The sequence below is a fragment of the Serinus canaria genome, chromosome 1 (assembly GCF_022539315.1).
Source record: "Serinus canaria isolate serCan28SL12 chromosome 1, serCan2020, whole genome shotgun sequence".
NCBI lineage: Eukaryota > Metazoa > Chordata > Aves > Passeriformes > Fringillidae > Serinus > Serinus canaria.
Window position 1 is genome coordinate 22,355,578 of NC_066313.1, and position 23,041 is coordinate 22,378,618.

Here is a 23,041-nt window from a genome sequence, read left to right on the forward strand (position 1 = left end):
ACAAGTTTTCAAGTCTCACCTCCAAATTGGGTTGGCTCTCACATCAAAGCACTCTCAGATTGTCAGGTAAGAATACAAGGTCCAGAAATGTGAAAGAGTAAATTGTGCCTAAGGAAACAAACAGATCTTCTTTTGTTGGGAAATGAAGAATGCTTTTCCTGCTTCATGAAATAGCTTTACAATGGAGCAGCTTCACAACTGAAATGAAAAATCAGCCAGGTGACAAGCGCTTTGCATGTAAGCAGGCTAGCAGCTCCCCCGGGCCCTGAATCCTGCAAGCAAGGAGCACTGGGAGGCACATCTTCCCTTCACTTCCTCAGAAGGAGCAAGTCCCTGTGGATCCTTTTTCATGGTTCACAGTTGAATGAGTTCTTTGTTTTCAGTTCAATCCCCATATTGATGGAAGGACAATACTTGCTGCACTTTGGGAGAACTGGCTGTATAAAGATTTGGAAAGGGAGACTGTCTATTGTCTTGTACTAGCCAGAATGTGCAACCTGCACTATGTGAGAGGATTGCAGCTGTGTGGCTTGGAATTTCAGCCTTGGCTCACAAGTAGCTGGCATGAGGCACAACAACCTCACAGCCATTCCTGTTTCAAAGGGAGCTTATCTCTGCTGCTACACCTGGTAGCCAGGGAAAGCAATGCAAATACAATAGTCTTCCCATGACTGCCCCAGAAGGAACAACTCTAAGCAACCATGGCAGCATTTTTTTGTGTGTAGTGCTACTCCAGCAACAAAGCAAAGACTATATAAATGAAGTTTAGGTTGCCTGACACATGCTGAAGTCTGTGTCTAGTCCCCAGCTGCTCTGAAATTTTATTCTTTGCATGTTCTCTACACGGGTATAAACATTGCCTATTTCATAGCTGGGTTTGCATTGGTGCAAACATCCATGAGAAGGGCAGATTGTAATGTCACAATTTTCTTACACACAACCTGACACAGGTGCAGAATTTCCTCCTCTATTGCAGTGCAATACTGTCTCTTGTCCCATGTATGCCTCAGGTCTGCTGTTTCCTAATGAGGTGCAGTTTGCCCTGTAGAGGTGGGAACTGCACTAGTGGGCCAGTGGTAAAGCAGTGCTTGACCTTTTTTAATGAAATCATAGGTGACATTAAGCATATTTACTGATGAAAAGGCGTGAGCCAACTCTGGAAAAGGCCCCTTGAGGACAGCAGGGTAACCACTCCTTTGTACCTAAGAGGTACCAGTTCTTTTGAAATCTTGGTAAGGACTGCATGGACACTCAGGGCTGGTTACTGGAGTCACTGGCTTATTTTGTGAAGGCTGCAAATTATAGGAAAGGTGACAGCAATCTTTCACTCCTTCTGGTTGGCAACTATAGCTGTTGCTCCTCCAAACCACATGTACAGGTGACATTGTCTAGGGCAGTGCCTGCCAGAGTCACAGTGAGTGCCATGTTATACAGTAGTCACGCTAACACACAGCTCTCTACAGCCAAGAGCAGTGGTCGAACTCCACCTAGATTTTGCTCTAAATCACTCTCATTACAATGTTTTCCACAGTGGCCCACTTCATGCAGATCATCTTCAGAAAATGCTCTATGGGAAGAAGGTTTTCTGTCTTAAACAGAATTTCTGCTGAGAATGGCTCAAATAGCAGACCTCTGGACAGTCAGGACAGATAGACAATGAAATTTAACTGATGGCTGTTTGTTGTAGATGCCAGAAATGTTCTGCACCACTGCCAATGTAATCTCTTTACACTAGGATCAAGTAGGCTGGACTTTTCAGATACATATGAGTTTGCAGAATATCGGCTGGGATTTACAGCTCCAGGGAGCTGAAACTCAAAAGCAGAAAGACTGACTGCGTGGTACAGATGACTGCCACATGCAGAGGAAGAGGATTTGTAAAGTTCACCAGGTCAGCACAGTCAGATTAGTTAGACATTCCTCAAGAGCTATTTAATAGGTGCAATAATACTGGATTATCAATGTCAGTGCAGTGATCACTTCCAATCTCTGTGGAAATTTCATGGACTCTGGCAAGGTGAAGTTGCACTCACAAGGATCCATGCAAATAGATGCATGGATCCAAACTGGTAGAGGAACACAGAAATTGCCAATCTAGGTCAGAACTAACATCCATTTATTGTACTGCTCTCTGTGGCTAGCACAAAGCCCTGCTATGGGCAGATCCAGGGTAAACTGCTTCTCTGCTGCTAGGACTTATCCCTGTCTTCTACTGTCTAAGATCTGGTTTAACAGGTAAAGCATGATGTATTCTCTCTTTTGATACTAATATAACTGTGGCATATATGTGTGTATGCACACACAATATCTGATTAAGTATCAACAGCTTTCCCAACTCCAACCAGCTGTACAATGGCCATAAAGTTCAGTGACAAATTGGCCATTGCCTTAAATATCTTTCTGTACTTGTGCTATGTCACAGAAACAGAAGAGCTTGTGACAGCCCTACTTCATGCCTTTGCTTATGGTATATAGCATCATACCATATGCATTTATGCACAGAGGGCATAGTCTCATAGCCCTTGCTGTTCATCTCCTTCCTGAAGAAAAGACAAGCAGTGCTTTCAACTGCTTTTTATATTAAATTATTCCCATGCTTTTTAGGAACTCAGTTGCTTTTCTCTGCACTCCCTTCAAATCTGCAAATCTATTTTATGAGATAGAATGACAGATAGTCTTCACATTAGTCCAAAAAAAGCTGTAACTTTTTACATGTTTCCAGAAGGGCATAATTTCTTCTGTTTTGTTCCTCATCCCAGTCCTTGCATACACCAATCTCTTTCCTTTTTGCAGACAGCTACTGTATGAGCACGGATGACTGCAATGACTCTTTTGGTGAAGATACTACTGAAATAGTAGTATCTTTATTTAGCCATATTATGATCTGTGTGACTGGGCAGTGGCCAAGAGAACCAAGGAAAATGTAAGCAGTGACAGAAGGCTTACAAGTCAAGCTACTGGCATCAGCTCTGTGGTATAGTTTCCACCTCCAGTTCTGGACCTCCAATAGACCTGTGAAAGACCATCTTACACAAGCTCAGTTTGAACAGGTTTCTAGACACAATATTTTTCAAGACTACATTCATGCAGCAAGCTTGATGTAAAGAAGGGCTTCCTCATTTCCTAGCTTTCCTCTTTGGATATCTTTCAGGCAGAAAATAGGCGAGATATTAAAAATACTGTATGTGGGAAACACAAATGCTAGAGAGTACCACTATTGTATGCTTTGCTGTTCTTTGAAAAAGAGTCCAGTCTGGTTTTGCTGGTTACTAGAACTGTGACTTATTTCCAACTTCTGTTTTCCTTGCCAAAGGCTCCCTTTACATATCCTTTAGCTCTAATGGCCTGTACCATTTAAGAGCCTTGGTTATGTAATCACCAAATGAGAATTGGTGAAATGTTTCTTTTTTCTTGCTGTGTCCTTAAGTACATCAGTGTCAGCATGGGACATTGGAACAGAGTGGCAAATCTCAGCTGAAGTCCTGGCAGTCAGGAATCTACCTTGGACACCTGCCCTTCGCTAGGCTGTAATGTAGTCAGGAAAAGAGCTATGGAAAACTGGACAGGGTCCAGGGATGTAAAGGAAAATGCTGTTCCCCTAATGACCAGAAAAGTGAGACTCAGAGCTTCATGCAAATAAGTCTTAGATAAAGGTCATAAGGTCCCAATTAGCCAGTGTTCAAAGAATGACAGACTTCCCAGCTGTACCTTGAGGCAATAGCAAATCAGTCCTCCTTTCATTATGAAAGAAAGCAGAAGGTAGAAGACACTATTCAGCCTCTCCATCTTCCTTCAGCAAAACACAGTAATTGGTAATGCTGGTAATGATAACTGGACATTACCTGTAACCTCCAGGGCTTAATGAAGAAGAAAATCTCTCTGACATTTGGAAGAGCGTCCAAATCACAATGCTGAAGTGGGTGCAGTGGTACAGAACCATACCGGATAATGCATTGCAGGCACAGGGAAAGGGATAAGTGAGCAGGAACAAGAGCTGTGACCATTATGCAGGAGCATTTCTCATGCTACTGACTTTGACAAAACTGTCTTTGCAGTTGTGAAAAATGTTTCAAAGACTTTACTTGATAACCACTTGAAGAGATGGAAGATGGAATAAAGTAAAAGTAATTTAAAGTTGGGGTGGTGGCAAGTACTTGAAAAAAACCTCTTTGATGTTCTTAAAAGCTTGGGGCACACATTGATTTGGAAATGACACAAGCCTCTTTCAGGGAGGTGTGAATGCAAATTTGTCTGGACTAAATCCATCACGGTCTAGTTTTCAAAATAATATGGGACTCCATTCTCTCACTGGGATTAGAAAAAAAAAAAAAAAAAAAAGAGTATGTATTCCAGTTTAGGCATCCTGTGTTACCTATTCTGCTTATGCAAGGCTAGGATTTCCCCTGTGATTTCAGCTTCAGTGTCGCAAGCAGTTTAGAATAACCTCCCGTCATTGGTGCTGGAATATGTCAACAGGAGACCAAACCCTGGTACTGGGTTTGTCCCCTTTCAGAAATATTTGTGATTTGAAGGAGTCTGTCTTAATCTTAGATCTGCTCACAAATGGTCTCTATGTTTGTCTCCCTGGAAGGCACTCAGTGCAATCTTGCAAAATTGGTCCTCTGCTTTCCCTAGTTGTCAGAAGAGATGGAAATCCCTCACATTCATGGGATCTGATCAGAGGGCTGCTGTGAGTTTGTCTTCGGGAGGGCTGCTACAGTTCATAGGAGCAGCAATTCTGTCTGGCCCTTTGTCTGCATTCACAGTCCATTATTCAACTGGTACACCATGGATGCAGATGGTGAAAGGAGGTAACTTCTTTATTGCCAAACAGTGAGGAGGCATGAGTGTCACCTTGATCTTGCAAATCTGTTCAAACACTGCAAACAGGTTTGGCACCTGCCTTTAAGCTTATCTTTGGGGCTGAAGGTATGTTTCCACAAAGCCATCCCAGCACTGTTGCCAAGCCTTTGGGAGACGCAGCAGTGTGGCCAAGCATGGTGCCTGTTTGGACTAAGCTTGACCTCTTGTCCATGACACATCCTCTCCCAAACACAGCTGAGGCCCACAAGGAAGGCACAGGGACGAAATGCACAGCACTGCTGCTGAGCAGCAGACTGGTCTCCATTGACACTAACCTAGCACTGTTCACTGCACTCAATAAAGAGACAGAAAATGAGGAAGAAAATGGTTTTTTGTGCCTCAAGATAGAAACTTTTTACATTGCTGAAGCCAAATGACTACAAGAAAGATGGATGGACTCACTGATTTTTACATCAGGGAAGAATAAGAAAATTCCAGATGCTCCTAACTGATGTAGCATGCAACTATTTCTTGGCCTCGTTTCTAGCAAAACACATAGACATGATTCTGCCAAACAGAAGAGATAAGCCTGATCACAGTTCAAACCTCAACTGTGCAGGGCTTCTGAGTCCTGATAGACTATAATTTTTCTGTGATAATCCTTTTGTCATTAAAGGATCCTTTAATTATTCAAACGCAAACATATTATATACCATTACCAGGAATGATGGGACTTTTAGACTGAAGTAGTAAGAAAATCTTTGACTAGCATGTGAGGGTCAAGTCCTCCCTAAATGAGACAGAAGCCTCATGCTAGGAAGCTGAAATCCAGTGAGCTTTGCCAGCAAGCCTTTGGGTTGCTGGACACCTTTTACCCAGATTCCTCCTGCTGGAGCTATTCCACTTTGTATAAATTATTTATTATTTGCTGGAGCCAGGATGTGGCATTTGGTCTCCCCTATTCCAGATGAGTGCCCTCACCACTGGTCTACAGAGTCAATGTTTTCCTCTGGCCCAATAAATATTTAATGGTTTATGGAAGTGGAACAGCTCCAGCAGGAGAGGAAGAGCAAGAGAGACATGTTCATTCACATGAATACCTCACAACATTGCTCTGTGACCAGCAGGCAAGACCCGAGCCAAGGACCTATATAGCAAATAAAATCAGCAGGAGGAGACAATAAGAGCACAAAATGGTGGGGTGCCACTTCCTCTGCCTCCGTGCAATTTCACAGCAATGTCAGAGCAGCTCAGGCCTGATGAGTTCATGCCTCATATCAGGCCCTCTCCTTGTGACCACTGTTGTCAAAATTACGGTCCTCAAGCCAAAATTATGGGCTGTTCCACATGGCCAAAAACGTGCACTCTGCCTGTGGAAGCTGTGGTAACTGGCGCTTCCATGGACCTGTGCAGAGCTGGGCTTCGGCTGCACATGGGATGGTGAAGGAGCAGCTACTGCTTGGTCCCGCAGCTGAGTCAGGGCCAAGGAAAATGTCCCTTGATGAGGAAAAAAAGCCTTGACACTGCAGACTAGCTCAGCAAAGTCTTAGCTCCCTGTAAGGGCACTTTTTTCCACCATAGTGGACGGTACTGATGAGCTGTTGAGAACCCAGACACTCCTGCTGCTCCAGAGAGGAGGTGGTGCCTCTTGGCTGTGGCACAGCTGGGTGTGCACGGGGCATGGGGCTGCCTGGCTGTGCCCCTAGGTGGTCTCCCCAGCATTTGCAACTGTCCCACCGAGTGCCCTCATGTCACAGCCGAATTCATTATCTGCCTGATGGAATTGTTATTGTGAAAAGCCAATTAAACCGAGATGGCTGCTGTGGGACAGCTGCATTGGTTCACTTGGCGCAGCACTCAAGAGACTTCAGAGACTCAGTAGTCCCTTTCTAACAGGGAAAAATGGCTCTCAGAACTGGTCAAAAAATAAAATAAAACAGAGCTTGCCAAATTTGAATTAAAATCAGAATTACTGATGCAAACTGCTGCCACCTTCACAGAGAAGATTGGTGCAGGCAATAAGAGCACTCATGAGAGGTTTTCCAGACAGCTCCTTCTTTCCTTCCTGCTATACAGCTTGGCTCTTTGAAAATGGCCAGTGCCAGGCTCAGGGCTGCCCTCCACCTCCTTTTCCGTGGAGCTGACCACTTACTGGGCAACCATTACACACCTGTGGTCACAGATATTTCTTGGGGCAGAAGGGATGACTACACAGCCCAACCCCTCACCTTAAGTCAAACCAGGAGGATCTGGCCTTTATAAAATCTGGGGAAAGTGCCAGCTGCCTACCCAGTTTTGCAGGAGAGGCTCTGTGACTCCTGATCTTTCCATCCTCAGGAAAGCAGTTGTTAAGCAGTCCCAGACAAGGGATTTCAAGAAGAAGGGAGAATCGCTCTGCACCACAAATGCCACTGTGACATCTCAAAATGGGGTTTTCCCACAAGTGTTCGTAGTTCAAAATGCCTCTATGTCTGGGCTCTCAAGCCTCCTCCTGATGAAATGAAAAGCAAAGTCTCCCAGGAGTTTCCCTGGGTACAGCGTGAAGCCTAAACTGCCTTCTGGAGAGCAGTGCCAGTGTATTATCCTGCACAAAACACATTGGGATTCTATGGGTGTGCACCAGCTGTGTGTTTGAGAAATACTAGTAATTTCTTTGATGCAAAGAGCTGGTGGTGTTGATGTTGCAGCTGCTGGGGACAGTTATCAAGAAGATGTCTGTAGAAAGCCTGACAACAGGCATTTAATAATTTTAGCATCCAATTTGCAGAGCCTTGGTGTATGATGATGGACGGAAACAAACTAATGATCTCTAAATGAAATTTCTCCTTCATTTAAACTCAAAATGGGAGGATGGCAAAGGGAAAAAAAAGAGACATTTTATATCTTCCCGTTGAGTGTAATTCCCTGCCTTCAGCTAGATCAATATAATTTCTGCTGGAGATGGAGGCTGCCTCTGGTTTCCATGGCAATGTGGTTGTTGGAGGCTTGCAGGCTCCATGAATCCCCAATTTATCAGTCTTCTAGGCTTTAATAATGGAGACTAGCAGTCAGGCAGCTTATGAATGGCACATGTCTTTTGGGCTGGGGGAAGGGAGGCGGGAGCATGGTTTGTAGTAAGGGCTGCAGCAATTTGTTTTCCTGCCACCGACAGCTGAAGGGGGAGGAGTACGAGGGGAGGAGAGGCACATTAATTCTAGATGCACTGAAGGAATTTCTAGACCATTTTGCTGCAATTACAGAAGATTTCCTCCTTTAGTTTCTTTTCCCTAGCCAGTTTTGCTGGGGAAGGGGAGGAGAAGAGCTTCACAGTCAGTCCTGTGTGAGGAGAGGGGAGCTGTAGATGGAGAACCCAAAGGCTCTACCACTCCGCACGTTTCCTTCATCTTCTTAACCCTCTTTATTTCAGGATCAACAGTGCATGAATGCCAGCAGTCTGCCACAGTTTCAGGTTCATTTTTATCCCCTTACTGATCCTAGCACCATTGCCAGGCTTCTTAGCAGAGCTGTGAGATGGGCAGACCTCTGAGGACCTGATCTGTCTGTCAGACTTCTGTCACTTGCTGTGCTATTCTCTGTGCATCTGCTTGGCCTCTCCAGATTCAAACCTCCATCCCCAAAGGGCTGTAAACTTCATTCCCTGAATAAATTACTTTGCTAGGAATGTCCTGGCTGTAGAGCAATCTATCAGTCACTTTAATAAAGTTCAATTGGCCTATATCTATTCAGAGTGTTTTCATTTCTTCTTATCTTTCTTCTGATTTCTCCCCTATAATCTCATAGGGCAGTTGCTCGAAAGAAGCTAAAGAATAAATGGATGTGTCTTAGAACCTTGTTCTTCTGTCCCCTCTTTCTAAACCATCCTCCAGAACTTAAACCAGCAAGGGAGAAAAGATGGATGACACAAAAAAATGCTGTTGCATGAGATGAGGACATACTGTTTTCCAATACATGTGCCTAGAGCAGCTGTCAACTGTGACATTCCACAGCTGGAAGGAACTTAAAACTTCTATATTCAAGCTGTTTGAATCATAAGGTATTTAAAGAATTAGAGTACCCTTTCTGGTCTGCAGGCTCTATGTGAAATCAACAGGGGCAGGGGAGAAGAAGAGTAAAGAATAACTTCTGGGTAATTTTTTCTAAGGTTTTCCTCAGGTGAAGTAATGAATGCAGGAGATAGAGGGGCTGGTAGCTTGGAACCTCTCCTGGAGGGCAGGTTCCTGGTGAACCTGCCCTTCTGGTTCATCAGGACAGCTGAGCACCTGATTGTTCAACAGATCAGCTCTGATCGCAGCTGATGGCTGCGGACACCCTGCACAAGTCACTTCCCATTTCTCCCCTTCAAGCTCACTGGCTGTGAAAACCATGGAACTTTGGTCTGTTGAGGTCACAACACCTCTGAGGTCACAGCACCTTTGATGCTGTTTGGTAGGAGGCCACTCAATGCCAGTATAAAATATCTGCCTCGAAGGCACTCTCATCTTGAAAGAGCTCTTTTGCCTTGCATCTGGCCACTGTACTACACAGTTTCCCACCTGCCCACCACTTTCTGGAGTGACAGAGCATCCCCACAGAAGCACTCTGACAGATGACACTGCTGCAAGGTGGGAGCATCCTGTCCTCTCTGCAACTGCCTTTGCTTGTAGTGTGACAGTGGCCAAGGGACTGGCCTTGCTAAAGGAGATCCTGCTGTCTGAAAACCTAAACACTCTGGTAGGGCTTCTTCCAGTTGTAGCTGGATTGAAATCGCCCAGTTTTGGGCACAGTAGGAAGGGAGTTTGGGACAAAAGTGCTGGTGATAGGCAGCGATAAATGAACAGTCAGCAGTAGGCATGTTGTTTTTCTCAGCTTCCATGTCTGGCTGCATGCATGGATGTGGCAAAGAAACAGCAGTGGAAGGAAGAAAGAAAGAGCTGCTTCTTTCCCGTTCTTCAGGATGGAAGAGTTTTTGCAAATGTAGCTCTAACAGGGTTAACACTTCACATTCACAAGGAACATCCTCCCTTTTCTCTCCCCACCCTCTTCCTCCATCACTCCCATTTCTCTGGAGACCTCAATGCTCCTTTCCCTCAGCTGAAGTTGGGGAGTTTCCTCGGCAACCCGGCAGCTGGTGTCTAGACACTGTGAAAGATGCTTTGCAATGGAGCTGAGCCTGACTCCCCTCGACACCCCCTCCCCACTGCTGCACACCCTGAGCAGCTCTCCTACAACTCCCTTCCTTTCCATCAGCTGCACACAAGGATGTCAGTGCAGGCTTGGATTTCCATGGTGGTGCTGGAGGAAGAAAGGCATGGGGTGGGATGAGAGGGAGCGGAAATGCCTAAGCCACTGTCTCTTCACCCTGACAAAGCGCAAAGGCAGCTGGGGCGACAGAACTGTGTCTGGCTGTCCTCTGAGGATTTAGCAGGATCAGGAAAAGAGGCAGATGTCCAGGCTTGGACCCAAGTTACCAGCTATGGGACTTGCAGAAGTTGTAGTTTTTTGGTTTTTTTCCCCTTACTGCTAGGGCAACTGAACAATTCTTACATGGTTCTGGAAAAAGATGAGGTGGTACAGGAATAGGAGGCCCAAGCTACCATGTATTGGGGCCATATTAGCATTTTTGTTTCAACCTTAACAGGCTGACTTGCTTGCTGCTTTCCAGTAATTACTGGGTGACTTCCCTGGACCTCTTGCCTGCTACTTGCACTGGGGACATTCTTCCCCACCGCCTTGTAGGGTGTGCCAAGGGTTTGCAGATCTCCCAGGTGCCATGTGCTCACCAGGACCCCCAGGGCTCACAGGAATCAGTACCATGGGTCTGTCTCTACTGAGTGAGGGATTCACCAGGGATTTGGGAGAAATCATAGAAGTCAGTGCCCTGCACCAGACACAGCCACATCTGTGAAATACCCAATTCCTTAATTTCTCGGTGTTTAGCTGGGGCAGCACAAGTCTACCATTTTTCAGAAGCAGCAAGTCAGGAGGGTGAAGGGTTTTAGCTCTGCATATGATGCATAATAGGGCTGACTGCAATGGGCTAACATGGATCAGAAAGAGAACTGTGTAAGCAACAGCTCTGAACCTTGTTTCAGCAGTCTCAGACCTACCATCGTCTGCCTGGAATAGACTTCTGGCTGGCTAGAAGGACAGATGGATTGGGACAGATGAATCAAGCTGTGAAGCCTGGATCCAAATCTGGATCCAAATGTCATTAAAACTAGGAGATACTCAGGGCAGGGATTTTAAATGAGGCTTTCCAGTTCTCCTTATTAAAAAAAAAAAAAAAAAAAAAAAAAAAGGTAGAGTCATCTCTTGTTCATGTGAGATGTGAGATCTGCTTATAACAGGATAGGAAAGCCCAGACTAATGTTTGGGAGCAGAGTGACGTCTGGATGAGTGAAAGGTTTTCAGTTCCATCTCTGCCCAAGCTGTATTGGCAAAAGACAGAGAAAGGAGGAAACATGACAAATGCTAGAGAGAGGAGCCTCTGAGAAGATTTGGGCATTTCTTCAGTGTGAATGCACAGGAGAGTTCTAGCTGCACAATCAATATCAGCAATAATTATGCAAACACTGAGAAAGCAGCAAAAGCAAAATCTCTGCATCTGTATCAGAATCCCAGAGTGTTGTACAATTTCTCGTCTCTTGGCATTGGCTGTGGTAATTTAAAGATCTGCAGTGGAATAGAAACAAAAAGGAAAACAAAACCCAAGCCACCAGTCACAAAAGAAATGATCATCAGAGAGGTTGCTGCTGCTGTGGTCATAAGCTGATGTCTGCTCTGATTTAATTAATCTTGGCAAGTCAGATGGGAGCTGGGCAGGTCCCAAGAGACAGCGTTTTACCCGGAAATCCACTCAACCTAATTTCACTAATGTAGGGCAGTGGAGAGACTTGGAGGGGAGCCTGCATGCTCAGCCATTAGAGCACACGTCGGCAAAGGCAGCTGGAAGCACCACCATCCAGCAGGACTGCTGCTTACGTGCCTGCCTCAGCCCCACAGCAGCCAGAGCTGCACATGTTCCAGGCGTTTGCTCCCCCAGCAGGGCTCGCAGACACGACTCTCACCCTTTCCAGGAAATAAGTGGAGTGCTGAGGAGCAGGAGCTCTTTAAGACCCTGTTGCAGTGAGGCTTTATATCTCACTGCTGTGTTGCTACTCCTCCATGTTGTTTCCCAGCAGGTGCCAGTTGGAGCTGTAGGTATAAAGCCTCTCTTTAACACAGGCCCTTTAGCTGGGAAACACACATCAGCCTCTCCCACCATGCAGCTCTACCTTTAAACAATTCTGCAGTAATGGCTTAAGGTTTGTCCAAGGCTGCCCAAAAGGTTTCTCAACTTGACTGCACCATCCAGAGTGCTAAATGGAAGTGAGAACAGTGGCAGCTCAGCTCACAGATGCCTATCTCTTTGGCAGAATTATCCTATGCTATAAGATGATCTGGACTGCAGCAAAGATTGAAATAAAAAAGCAGACTAAAATCTTAGAGCTAGAAGGGTGGGACCACAGGGCTGGAGTAACCACAGAGAATGCAAGTGAGGACTGGTGTGCATTAAAAGAATTGTAAGGATGGTCATTGCAAGCACAAACTAGGCTGGTTTTGTTGTTAGTTTGAGGTGAATTTTCTTAGCTTTCTGACATAGCCATTCTTGCTTTTCCCTTCAGGACTGAATTTGGTTTTGGCACCCCCTCAAGTTTGGGGTTTTTTTTGCTTTATAATACAGCTCCCTCTCCCCTCCTCTTCCACTCTTTCATTTTTTGAGGTTGGATGTTTCTTTTTGCTTTGTAGCTGGAATGCTCTGGAACAAATGTGGATGTCTCCACCTTGGCTTGCTGCAGGTGCCAATATTCCCAGGCTGCAACTTGTCCTAAAGTAGGCATCCAAATAAGACAGGTTAAAGAGTTTTAGAAATGTCCTATTTATTTCCACTAATTATGAAGGAAGGAGAGGATGAGAAGACCAGCTGCAGATATCTCTCTGTAGATATCTGGAGTTAGGTGAGACGTCCATCCACTCTGACTTCAGCTTTCTCATTTCATGATGTCACCACGTGCACATTGATGCTGCCCCAGTCCAGGCCCACCTGAAGAAAGAACTCATTGCTTCCTGCTTGTTCTGTCCCTTGCAAGTGGACACAGGGGGCTCTGATTGTGCAGGCAGGAGGAGATCTCACAGTGCTGGCATGTTCAGAAGGGAGGCAGCTTTAGACATGTGGAAGTTTGGCTACCCAGGATGAAATGCTTTTGTTCCTCAAGCAGGGGATGGCCTGAATTCTCAACCAATTTTTTGTCACCTTTGCAACAAAGTACAAAGTGAATGAAAACTGTGCAGTTCTGACTGTATAATGGTATTTGTCCTCTGCAAACCCAAAGGTACAATATCCCAGAGTTTAAAAAAATGGAAAATCAATACTTGTATTGGGTAAAAAACAGTGTAAGATATATCCTCTCTGATGTATGGAATCCCCAGAACAGTTATCTGCTAATCTCCCTGGAGATACCCTGCCCTCCTTTGCTGGGACACTGAAAACAAGGCTGGAGAAAGCCCAGAAAACATACTGCAGAAATAGCCTGCATCAAACAAAGTGGTGAGTCAGATAAAATGCCTCACCTTTCCTCGTGAATCAGAAGCTGCTGCTGACTGGCCCTGATGTCACTGGGGTTGTGGTGCATTGCCCCCCATTGCTCAGGGCAAATACCCTTCTCTTTACTGCTGCGCTTTAGCAGTGCCACTGCTTGGCTTTTTTGGGGTTTTTTTGTGCTGAATTCTTTTTTCTTTCATGATATTGCTTCTTGCTAAAGTTCATTACTACATAATAACACCAGGTTGCTTCTTTTCCCTCATCCCAAAGATTGATGAAGAGCTGGTAAAGCTGCTAGGAAATAAGACATAGCTTAGAAGGACACAGAGTCTTTCCCCTTCAAGCTTCAATATCATGCAAGAGAAAAGATGGAGTGTGATTCACTGAATTTTGTGTGATAATTCTTATTCAAAAAGCTTGAGTTCTTGTTTATACTTGGAATATGCGCAGTCCAGCATTTGAGTTGTATGATCCCTCTCTGTTGACTTGAATATGTGATGAAGTGACCTTAAATTGTTCCTGCTGCTCCATGATCTTTGTTAGTCCAGTCTATTTCATCCATGGCAGAAATCAGTGCAGTCTCTGGCCTTCTTCAGCAGAGAGTTGTCAGCCTGCCACTATCTGCTCCCCAGAGAACATTAATGGGGACAGTGAGGCACCTCTGTGCAGTTCCTCTGCCAGCCAGGGATCTCTAGGCGCCACGGGTACTCCCTGGAAATTAGATTTGCCACTGTGGTGAGCTAACACGGAAGAGAACATGGCAGAAAATTGTGTTTCGATATGCCTGCTTATCCTAAGAGCAAGGACAGCATGGGAACAATGGGAACTAACCAACATCACTGCCAGCTCCTCCACCTTGAGTGTGAGCAGATTTCCTGTCCATCTTTCTTGGAGTGCTGTCAAGAGCCCACCACTGTAGGAGCTGGACCCTGCTTTCAGCTGCTGATTAACAGGGTATCTGTGTGACTTGGTAGCACAGCAGATGTGCAGGACTCCCAGTGTCCGTCTGTCCATCCCTGTGCTTGCTGTGTTATGTGCCTGTCTGTTGTGCTGTCCTGAGGGGGCTGTGACACTGCTGGCTAAAACCTGTGCATGTGTTTTGGTAGGAAGACACAAAAAGTTTTAAACACAATGAAAAGCAGTGTAAGACTTGGGCTCCTGAAGCCATGTAATGTCTCTTTGTTGGTCTTTCACTCATCTTACGTTTATGTGAGGAAACCCCAGAAATTCTGCCTTACTAGAATCTGTCAGAGCCATGTAAGAAATCAGACTTTGCTGCTGAGTAACAATAGTCTTTTCACTCAAATTTAGGGGTAGATGGTTGCACACTGGGATTCTACTCTCAGCTTCATAATTCAATGTGTCTCCTGCTATGAATGCCTTGAAGAGCAGCATTAAAGGGACTCTCCTCCTTCCCAATGATCAAGTGATTCAGGAAAATTAAAAAAGTAGGCCAAGCTTTGCCTCCCAATGATACTTGTTATGATCCTATTTTAATCAGTACTCTATTTTGTCTCGGGTCTGTGGTGGTAGCTGAACCAGATATAGATGGAGTCCTTGAATAGCATCATGCTTAGCTGTTCTGTATCAAGGGAAGGAAAGTCCACAGATGTTTTTGCTGACAGAGCGTTTGCAGATGCAGAGGCTGAGGCCATGGGGATGTTCCCACAGAAATCAGCAGTCAGAATTTACTAAGATAAAAAGTATTTGAAGGTCCAGAAGCAGAGCCTTTAATAAAGATGATTCAGAATGGAAAGTTGCCCACAACTTAAAGGTGATTCATAAGGAAGTGCTGCTTAGGAACATGTTTAAAACCTAGGCTAAAAGAGCTGAGGGGAAGAGGGAAGTAGGAATGTAGCACCTACTGCCAGTATTGGAAGCAAATACAAGTCTGCCATCTGATGGCATCAAATGGACCAGGCCAAAATGTGTGAATGGTGTCAGTAAGGAAAGTTTCACATCCCAGTTAGCATTCTCCTGAAACATGGGTATGAGGATGCTAATCCTCACAAATTAAACACTGGCAACTAAGCATCCTCATTGTTAGGCTGACAGCGCAGGCCATGGTGGGATTTTTGTGTACCCCAAGTAGCTTTGCATCAGACAGGTCCCAGACACAGCTACCCTGTTCTGGAGAAGAAGAGAGTTTAGCCACATGGACATAAGCTGTGTGGTGCTGGTCGGCCTCTGGGCCAGCGAGCAGTGCCTGGCTCATTTTATTTACTGGTACAATGTAGTTTGATAGCCCATCAGAAATGCCAGGAACTGTGCAGGGAACCCACAGTGCTCTCTGAATGAGATGGGTACAGTATCTGTCATACCAATGACGTGTGGTCTGTCCCACATCACCCCGTCCTCCTTCAATGCTTGTTTCTTTCCCTGCTCTTTGTCTCCCAAGTGTTTCTTTTCCCTGTTCTTTATCCCAGGTCTGGATTGCTGCTTGCTTGACCTCTTCATGGGCTGTATATGTGTGGGACTGGGAGCCAGTGAGGAAAAGGGAGAGATGGCAATGTAGCAGACCAGTCACTACAGTGCACTAAGACCCCTGTGCATCATTCTATTTTACAGCTCTGCAGCCCTGGGTCCACCACCACCTTGTCCTGTAAAACGCAATCCACACAGTACATGCACTGTTTCTGAAAGAGGCTGGGAACATGTTAGTGTACCCTGGTGAGAGCTGGGCAGTAGAAACTCTGAGACAATTAAATCTGTCCTGCTGCAATGAAGGAGGCATGGGCTAGATGCACCCAGGAGTGAGATTGTTCTGGCTTGAGGGGCGTTCCTTTCATTTGCCTTATTCCTACTGGCTGCCTCTGCCTTCTTCTGGGTTCTGATCATTCTGGTCTAGTTTATTGGGGGACAGCTCCTAGCAGTAGTTTTAACCTCTCATGCGAATGGTGTGCCAGAACAAGCGGTCTGACCAACAGGCAGAGCCAGCTCCCAGTTATACTCAGCGCTTCCCCCCAGGGCATCTCTGCTTTTGAAAGGAGAGACTAGAAAACTGGAGAGATGTGGCAACCTCTGGATGAAGGCTCCCATTCTTGAAGGCTACAGACATTTCTCTAAATCTCTGTTCAGTGTGAGTGAAGTCTGAGTTACAGGGTATAAAATTTTTCCCTCAGGGTCTTGCAGGCTTCAAGTGTGTATAGAGTTTGTTCTTTGTGACTCTCTTTAAGTCTCATCTGGGTGTATCCATATTGTAATTGGGGTACAGTGATTCCACAGTGGTTGGTACAGTCAGTGGGTTCTGTAAAAGGGTGGATGAGCTAGCTGATAAGCCAGGAGTTCCTAATGAAATGAACAGTAGTTGTCTGGCGCATCAGCAGTGAGCAAGGCAGCTCCTTCCAGTGGCACATGCTTTCTGGCTGAAGGTGTTTTGGGAGAGCTTCATATTTGCCTGCTGGGCTGAACCTTGGCATGTTCTTTTCATGCAGAAATTCCAGGGACTTTGAGACCTGGGTGACTTTGGAGAGAGAGAAGCCTGAAGCCATGCAGTCCATCAGGCTGTGTGCACATGCAGGATGCTCTAGATCATGGCTGACTAACGCTGGACCATCTCTTTTCCCACTAGATGCTGTAGAAGAAACCAAACCTACTGAAAGTGCCCAGCAGGAAGAGATGAAAGAAGAAGAGAGCAAGGCGGACCAAGAAAATGCCTGAACATTAAGAAATGACTCCCCATTGCCCCTCCCTCCCTCCCCCTATCCTCTATCCTTCCTTCCCACCCCAATCTCGATTTTCCCCCTTCCTGCTCACATCTGTGAGCCTGTGTCTGTCCCTCTCCCATTACCACTTAAACCCTTTTTCTCTCTGTGTGGCAAACATTTAAAGAAAAAAAAAAGCAGGAAAAATCCCAGTCAAACAGTGTGGCTTAAACATTTCTTTGTTTCTTGGTGTTGTTATGGCAAGTTTTTGGTAATGATGATCCAATCATTTTGGGAAAATTCTTGCACTGTATCAGAGTTCTTTGACCTGGCGCGTGCGTGTGTCTGTCTGCCCACTGCGAGCGCTCTCTCTCTCTCTCTCTCTCCTCTGTCTCTTCTCCAAGTGTGTGTGTGTGCAATGTTACGTTCATCTGAGGAGTCCAGACTTACTGAGTGAGTTAAAACAAAAGAGGGGGGAAAAAAAGGTTCTTTTCTTCCTTTTTCAATGTGATGGAATGAACGAAAGAAAAAACAAACAAAAGACCAAACACAACAAACAAATGAACAAAAAAGAATGCTAAACCCCAGTTTGTTTTCAGAACTAAAATAACAACTAGAAAATGTGCCAATTAGCGTAATGCTTGGCTCCAGGCTCCTTTTTCAAACTGAACAATAATTATAATAAATGAAAATAATTATCATTAATACCACCGTGTCGCATTTCTATGCTGCCGTACATCCTGCTGGCCTCTGGTCTTTGGTGGGCCACCTCTTGAGTGGCCCAGCTGTGCTCCTTGGCCACAAGTCAGTGACTGACTGCTCTCCTTGGCACGACTGAGGGGATTTTAAGGGGAGCAGGCTTGGATTTTGAGCGAGATGTTAGCACTGACTAACATAAATAATGAAATTAGCAAGATCAGTTTTAGGATAGATCATTGAAAGCATCCCTCTAGGAGACCTCTAGGCCCTGATTTGGAGAACTATGGTGACCTTGGAGGTATGAGCCTGTAGAGGGACCAGCTTTGATCTATGCCCAAGGTCTAACCCCTGCCAAGGGGTGTGCCAAGAGCTGTGAGGGAATAGGACCCTAGGATGTGAGCTTCTCGCCACAGTAGGATGATGCTCATCCCACTGGGCTGGAGTTGAAGTCCCTAAGAAGCATAGTGTCACCCCCCCCCACACAAAGTGTTCTGTTTGGCAAAATAAATTGGGCCAATTATTATTCAATATTTACTGAATAAATAGGCACACGGGCAGGACAAGGCCTGGTGGTCTAGGAGCCAGCTGGGGGCACTTTGAGAAATACCTCATTCCTGCTCCTGCTGAACCCAGGGTGTTTCACCCAGCTCTAATGAGGGCCAAGGCTTTCAGCTGTCACTTATGGCTGTGGGCAGAGCCCCAGCTCCTAAATCTCCGCCACTGCTTCCCACAGGTTGTGGGACTGTTCCCTGGTGCCACTCGGCCTGTCAGGGGAAGACTGACAGACACCAAATCCCGAGCTTGTGCAGCCATCTGGGTCTGCTGCTGTCTTTATGAGCTGTGAGAGCAAACAGTTAAAATACATTTAGTAATATCTGGGCTTTCATAAAAGCTAATTACTGCTCTTTCACTGCCCTGATTTTTTTAATGTGCTTTCCCAGCAGCTCCTGCATGGTTTCCTGGCCTCATTGGCAATGACAGCCAGAGCACCCTGCAGCATAACTGTGTGATGCTGCAGGACCAGGATTGAATTGTCTTCACAGCAGGAAGACCAAAAGATGGGAATTCTGACAGCTCAAATATCCTTTGGTGGCTGATGTTTCTTGGAGTGGCAGCCCCATGGCCTTCGGAGGGCTGGCTGGCACTCCTTGTCCTACTCCTTTGTTCTCCTCCATCTCTTTGTTGGAAATAGGGAGAAAAGATGAACAGTGTCTCCTCAGAAATAATCACTTTGAACGTAGACTGATCACTGGAAGTGCTATCAAAACATGTCAGGATTCATTTCCATGTGCTTCCTGGCATTCTGTAGAAATAAGAGAGAGAGAGAGACAGGGAGGGTTTTTTCTAAAGAGAGGGAAAGAGAGAGTGGGAGATAGATTGGACAAAGATTTTTAAAAACAGGGATTAGAGAGATGAGGGGGGAAAAGATTTTTGAGTGGATAGATGGATGATAGGGAGAGAGAGGGGAGTATAGCTAGAGAAAGAAAGATTAGAGTGCAAAAGATGAGAGAGAGACAGGAAGAAATTAGATAATATGGAGCAATAGAAGATTGATAGAGATAGTGAAACGTAGATAGCTAAAGTAGATTAGACAGACTAAATAGGTAGAACGATGGGCTGACTGACAGATAGGTATTGTGTCATACTTCATAAATGATATATATGCTAATATTCCCATGTCATGATGGGTGGTAAACCCTGAGACACCTTCCAGCCTGACCTCAATTCAGCAAATGTAGCGCAGACATCAGGCATTGCTTGGACCGTATGTCAGGTCTCACCACCCCGCCCGTGCCTGCGGAGTGTGGGTGGTGTTCGGGAGGGAGAGCTCTGAGGACACGGGGCTGAGGCGCAGGGAGGAGAGGTGTACAGTACGTTTGCTGTTTGTAGCACACAAGGGGCCCAGCCCAGCGCAGACACTGCAGGCACCCCGTGTCTCTAGCACCAAGTTGAGAGAACTGAGGTTCAGCTCTCAGGATTTGTGGGAGAGGTGTTTGGGAGGAGGCAGGAAGGAGGGGCCATGTTTTTTGTTTGGCCTTATCTCCTGTCATGACCATTTCAAAAGGTTTTCTGTCTTGCCTGTTTCTGCAAAGACCATGTGGCTTCCCCGTTCTTCTGATTTCAGACCCCAAAGTTTTTATCTTGCCTCCACTTTGCTATTACTATTTTTAATTTTACAAGGAAAAGAAAACCACTTCTCATGTCTTCCTGGGCACAGGCCTTCCTCCCTCCTCAAAAAAAGAAACAACTTTCTCTCTCCAGGGACGTTTTACCTTTGTATTTCGCATGGTGCCTCCCCTTTGGTTGATGGTTGGGGCATCGCGCGTGGTTTGTCACCATTTGTAAGAACACACTTTGCCATGTTGCTTAGAGAACAAAGGGTTGGGTTTTGTGTTTTGGTTTTTTCCCCCCCACCACAAAGAGAACGGGATATGTGGTTACCAACTGCAAACCTAAATAATTTAAATATTAATTCCTCTCTCTTGGTTCCAGTTTAAAATTACCGGCTGTAACCAAGCACTCCCTATCTTTATTGTCGTACCGTGTCCTGATCCTGCCAGAGTCAGGGCAAAGAGAGCGTGAGAGAGAGCACAGAGACAAACCCTGCCTTGAGCAGGCAGTGGTTTAATGTGTAACACACAAGATTTGTATAGGAAGCTGGGCTGTCTTCAGGGTACAGGAAGAGAGCAGAGAAAAGCATTTGGATTTCCTTGAGTTGCCTCTTCAGCTAGATTTTCAAAGGCTAAAAGGAAACACTATAAAGGATGCAGCATGGGACGGAAACTGGAAAAAGAACAAGGGTATTTGAGGAATGATTTTTCTAGCAAGACATCAAGTGAGCTGAAAGCAGAAGAGGCAGGAGGTCGCAGAAGTAAAGAGTGGGGCAAAGAGTCATCAGCGGAGTAGTTGAAGCTTTTCTACTGCTCCTGCTGTAACAACCTACAGGAATTCCCCAGGGAGTATGTATCTAATTCTCTCTCCCTGAAGAGGATATAGGTTTGCCTGGAGGTGCCTGTGGTTGTTATTTTGTGTAAGAAAAGGGCAGGGCACGTCAGAGTGACTCACACTGGGAATGTGGTGCCTGACCTCACCATGCAGTGCTGTGGAAATTCAGAGTCCTAGAGGGGCTTTTTCCATGTCCCTGTTGTAAGATACGCTAGTGATCCACAGCTATCCTGAATGCTCCTACCAGCTGTAGGCCAGCTCTTTACATTTCACTACTACACTTCATTAGACTAAGCTTTGAAAAAGTGAAAAAAATTCCAACATAAACTCCCCCCCAATGCAGCAGATTGTAAGCATGAATTTGGTCTGCTTTGCAATGCTCATGCCATTCTGACTGTCTGCACTGATGGCAGATGAAATCCCACAATCCTTGCAATAGTTGCATCAGCCTAGGAGCTTTTCCATGAGCCACATTCCAAAGGGAGGGGAAGGGCATCCTGCTGAGATCCCTTCAGACCCAGTGTTTTTCAATCCTAAACCCAAATGCAGCCCCATGAAGGCTTTAGCCAGAAGGAACTCACCCGTGGTGACCACATAAACAGCATTGCTTGGGAAACATGTTACTCTAAATTAAAGAAAGAGCCATGACTGATGGAGAGGAGTTTGGAAAAAAAAGGAAAGAAGAAAAAAGGAAGAGGGAATTCTTACCAAACTCCCCACAGGAGTTATTTTTTTTCCCTGTGTTCTCCATACAGCAAACTAGCACTTGTGAGTTTTCATACTGAAGGTCTGCTGTTTGTCATAGGTGTCTTAGGAAGGAAATGGAATGGCTGTGGTTTGAAGAGGTGGAGGGAAGTGTTTGAATGAATGTTTCTGTGGTTCCTCTTGACTAAGAAGTCTGCTTGGTGGTCACCTGCAGCTCAGCGGCACCACGGGTGACGTTGGGGATCCTCTTCCAGGCCTGTGCTCAGATTCCCTGCTTTTCTGTATTGCCACATTAGCACTTTCACTGGATATTTAGAGCACCTCAGGACTGGTTCTCCTCTCGCTCACACTGGGGTAACTCAGGAGTCGCTCCACTGGAACCAGTGGTGTTAATCTGGTGTGAAAATAATGCGAGAGGAGGATTCAACTCCTCGGGGGGGGGATTTTCCAGGTCCCCGAGGGGGAAAAAAATCAATGGGAGTTACATGTTTAACTGCCACTTGTGCCTGTGAAAGTCTGCCCCTTATCTACCTATATGTATATAGGGTACAGTTTTCAGAATAACCTAAGTGACATGGGCACTTGAGAGCACACGTTTCAATGGCTTTCAAAGAGACTGCAAGTTCCTAAGGCCCAGATGCTGAAGGATGTCCAAACTCCTCTCTGCAGCACATTTTGGGGTCTCAGGCCTGAAATTCTCCAGTCATTTCCCAAAATGGAACTGAAGATCATGAGTCATTTAGGTGGTCCTGAAAGCGCTACCCTCTATCCATTTTTCAGGGTGTTGATCTCAGGTCATGTGTGAGCCTGCATTCTTACCTACAATGCTTTATTACTACATTCTTCTGTTGAGCAATACTTGGAAGAAGAGGTGAAGGTTGAGATTTGCAGAACAGGCTAGTGACCCCAGTGGCTCACATCTGGAGTGCCCAACTTGAGAGACACCTCACTGGGGTCCGAGCCACAGGTCCCCTGTATGCTCTGAACATCAAGATTCATGTATTACACACCCAGAACCACTGGTCGCTTCTAAAAAAACAGAAATCCCAGCCTGAGACCTAGACTAATCTCACAAAAGAAAATCCCAGGTGACCTGTTCACCCGATAGCTTGGTTTTTCTGCTCATGCCTGTTCCCAATGAATAAAACAAATCCCTGTGCATCACCTAAGCCCTATTTTGAGGAGTTCCACTGGCATACAGCTGAAGTAACACAGTAATAAATCAGGGCCTGAAGAAGGTGGCTACAGCCTAGAGAGTATCAAGAACTGTGACGTGTCTGGAAGCTAAAAAGAGCAGAACTTGACAATTAGAGCGGCCCATTTCCGATGCTCTTGTGTGAGGATCTGGAAAGAGTCTCTCACTCATTGTACTTGTGCATTATGAATGTGTCCATCTGCAGAGATCTAATGTACACATATGTCCTGAATATTGTCCTAAGGTTGCAAGCTTCAAAAATGAGCAGAAAACATTCCCGAGAAGTGAGAATAATACAGATGTCTGTATTTGAAAAATTGGTTCAAATAAAGTCTCTCACTTATAGATTTGTGTAGTTTTGTGCAATTATTTGCTCCTGGAACAGAAATGTCTCCCTTGTGTAGGACTTTGATTTTTTTACAAAAAAAAAAATATCTCATTTCATTCTCCCTTGACCCTCTCAGTCAAGTCCTACTACTGTGGAAAAAA

General features: G+C 45.4%; 1 protein-coding gene across 1 annotated transcript in view; it reads left to right on the top strand.

The window, feature by feature from the left end:
* GAP43 (growth associated protein 43) overlaps positions 1-17,692 on the top strand; it is a 52,603-nt gene extending 34,911 nt beyond the window's left edge. The window contains exon 3 of the mRNA XM_009102557.4: positions 16,935-17,692. Coding sequence (XP_009100805.1) covers positions 16,935-17,023 — 89 coding nt within the window. The 3' untranslated portion in view covers positions 17,024-17,692. The remainder of the gene's footprint in view (positions 1-16,934) is intronic.
* The last annotated feature ends 5,349 nt before the right edge of the window (positions 17,693-23,041 follow it).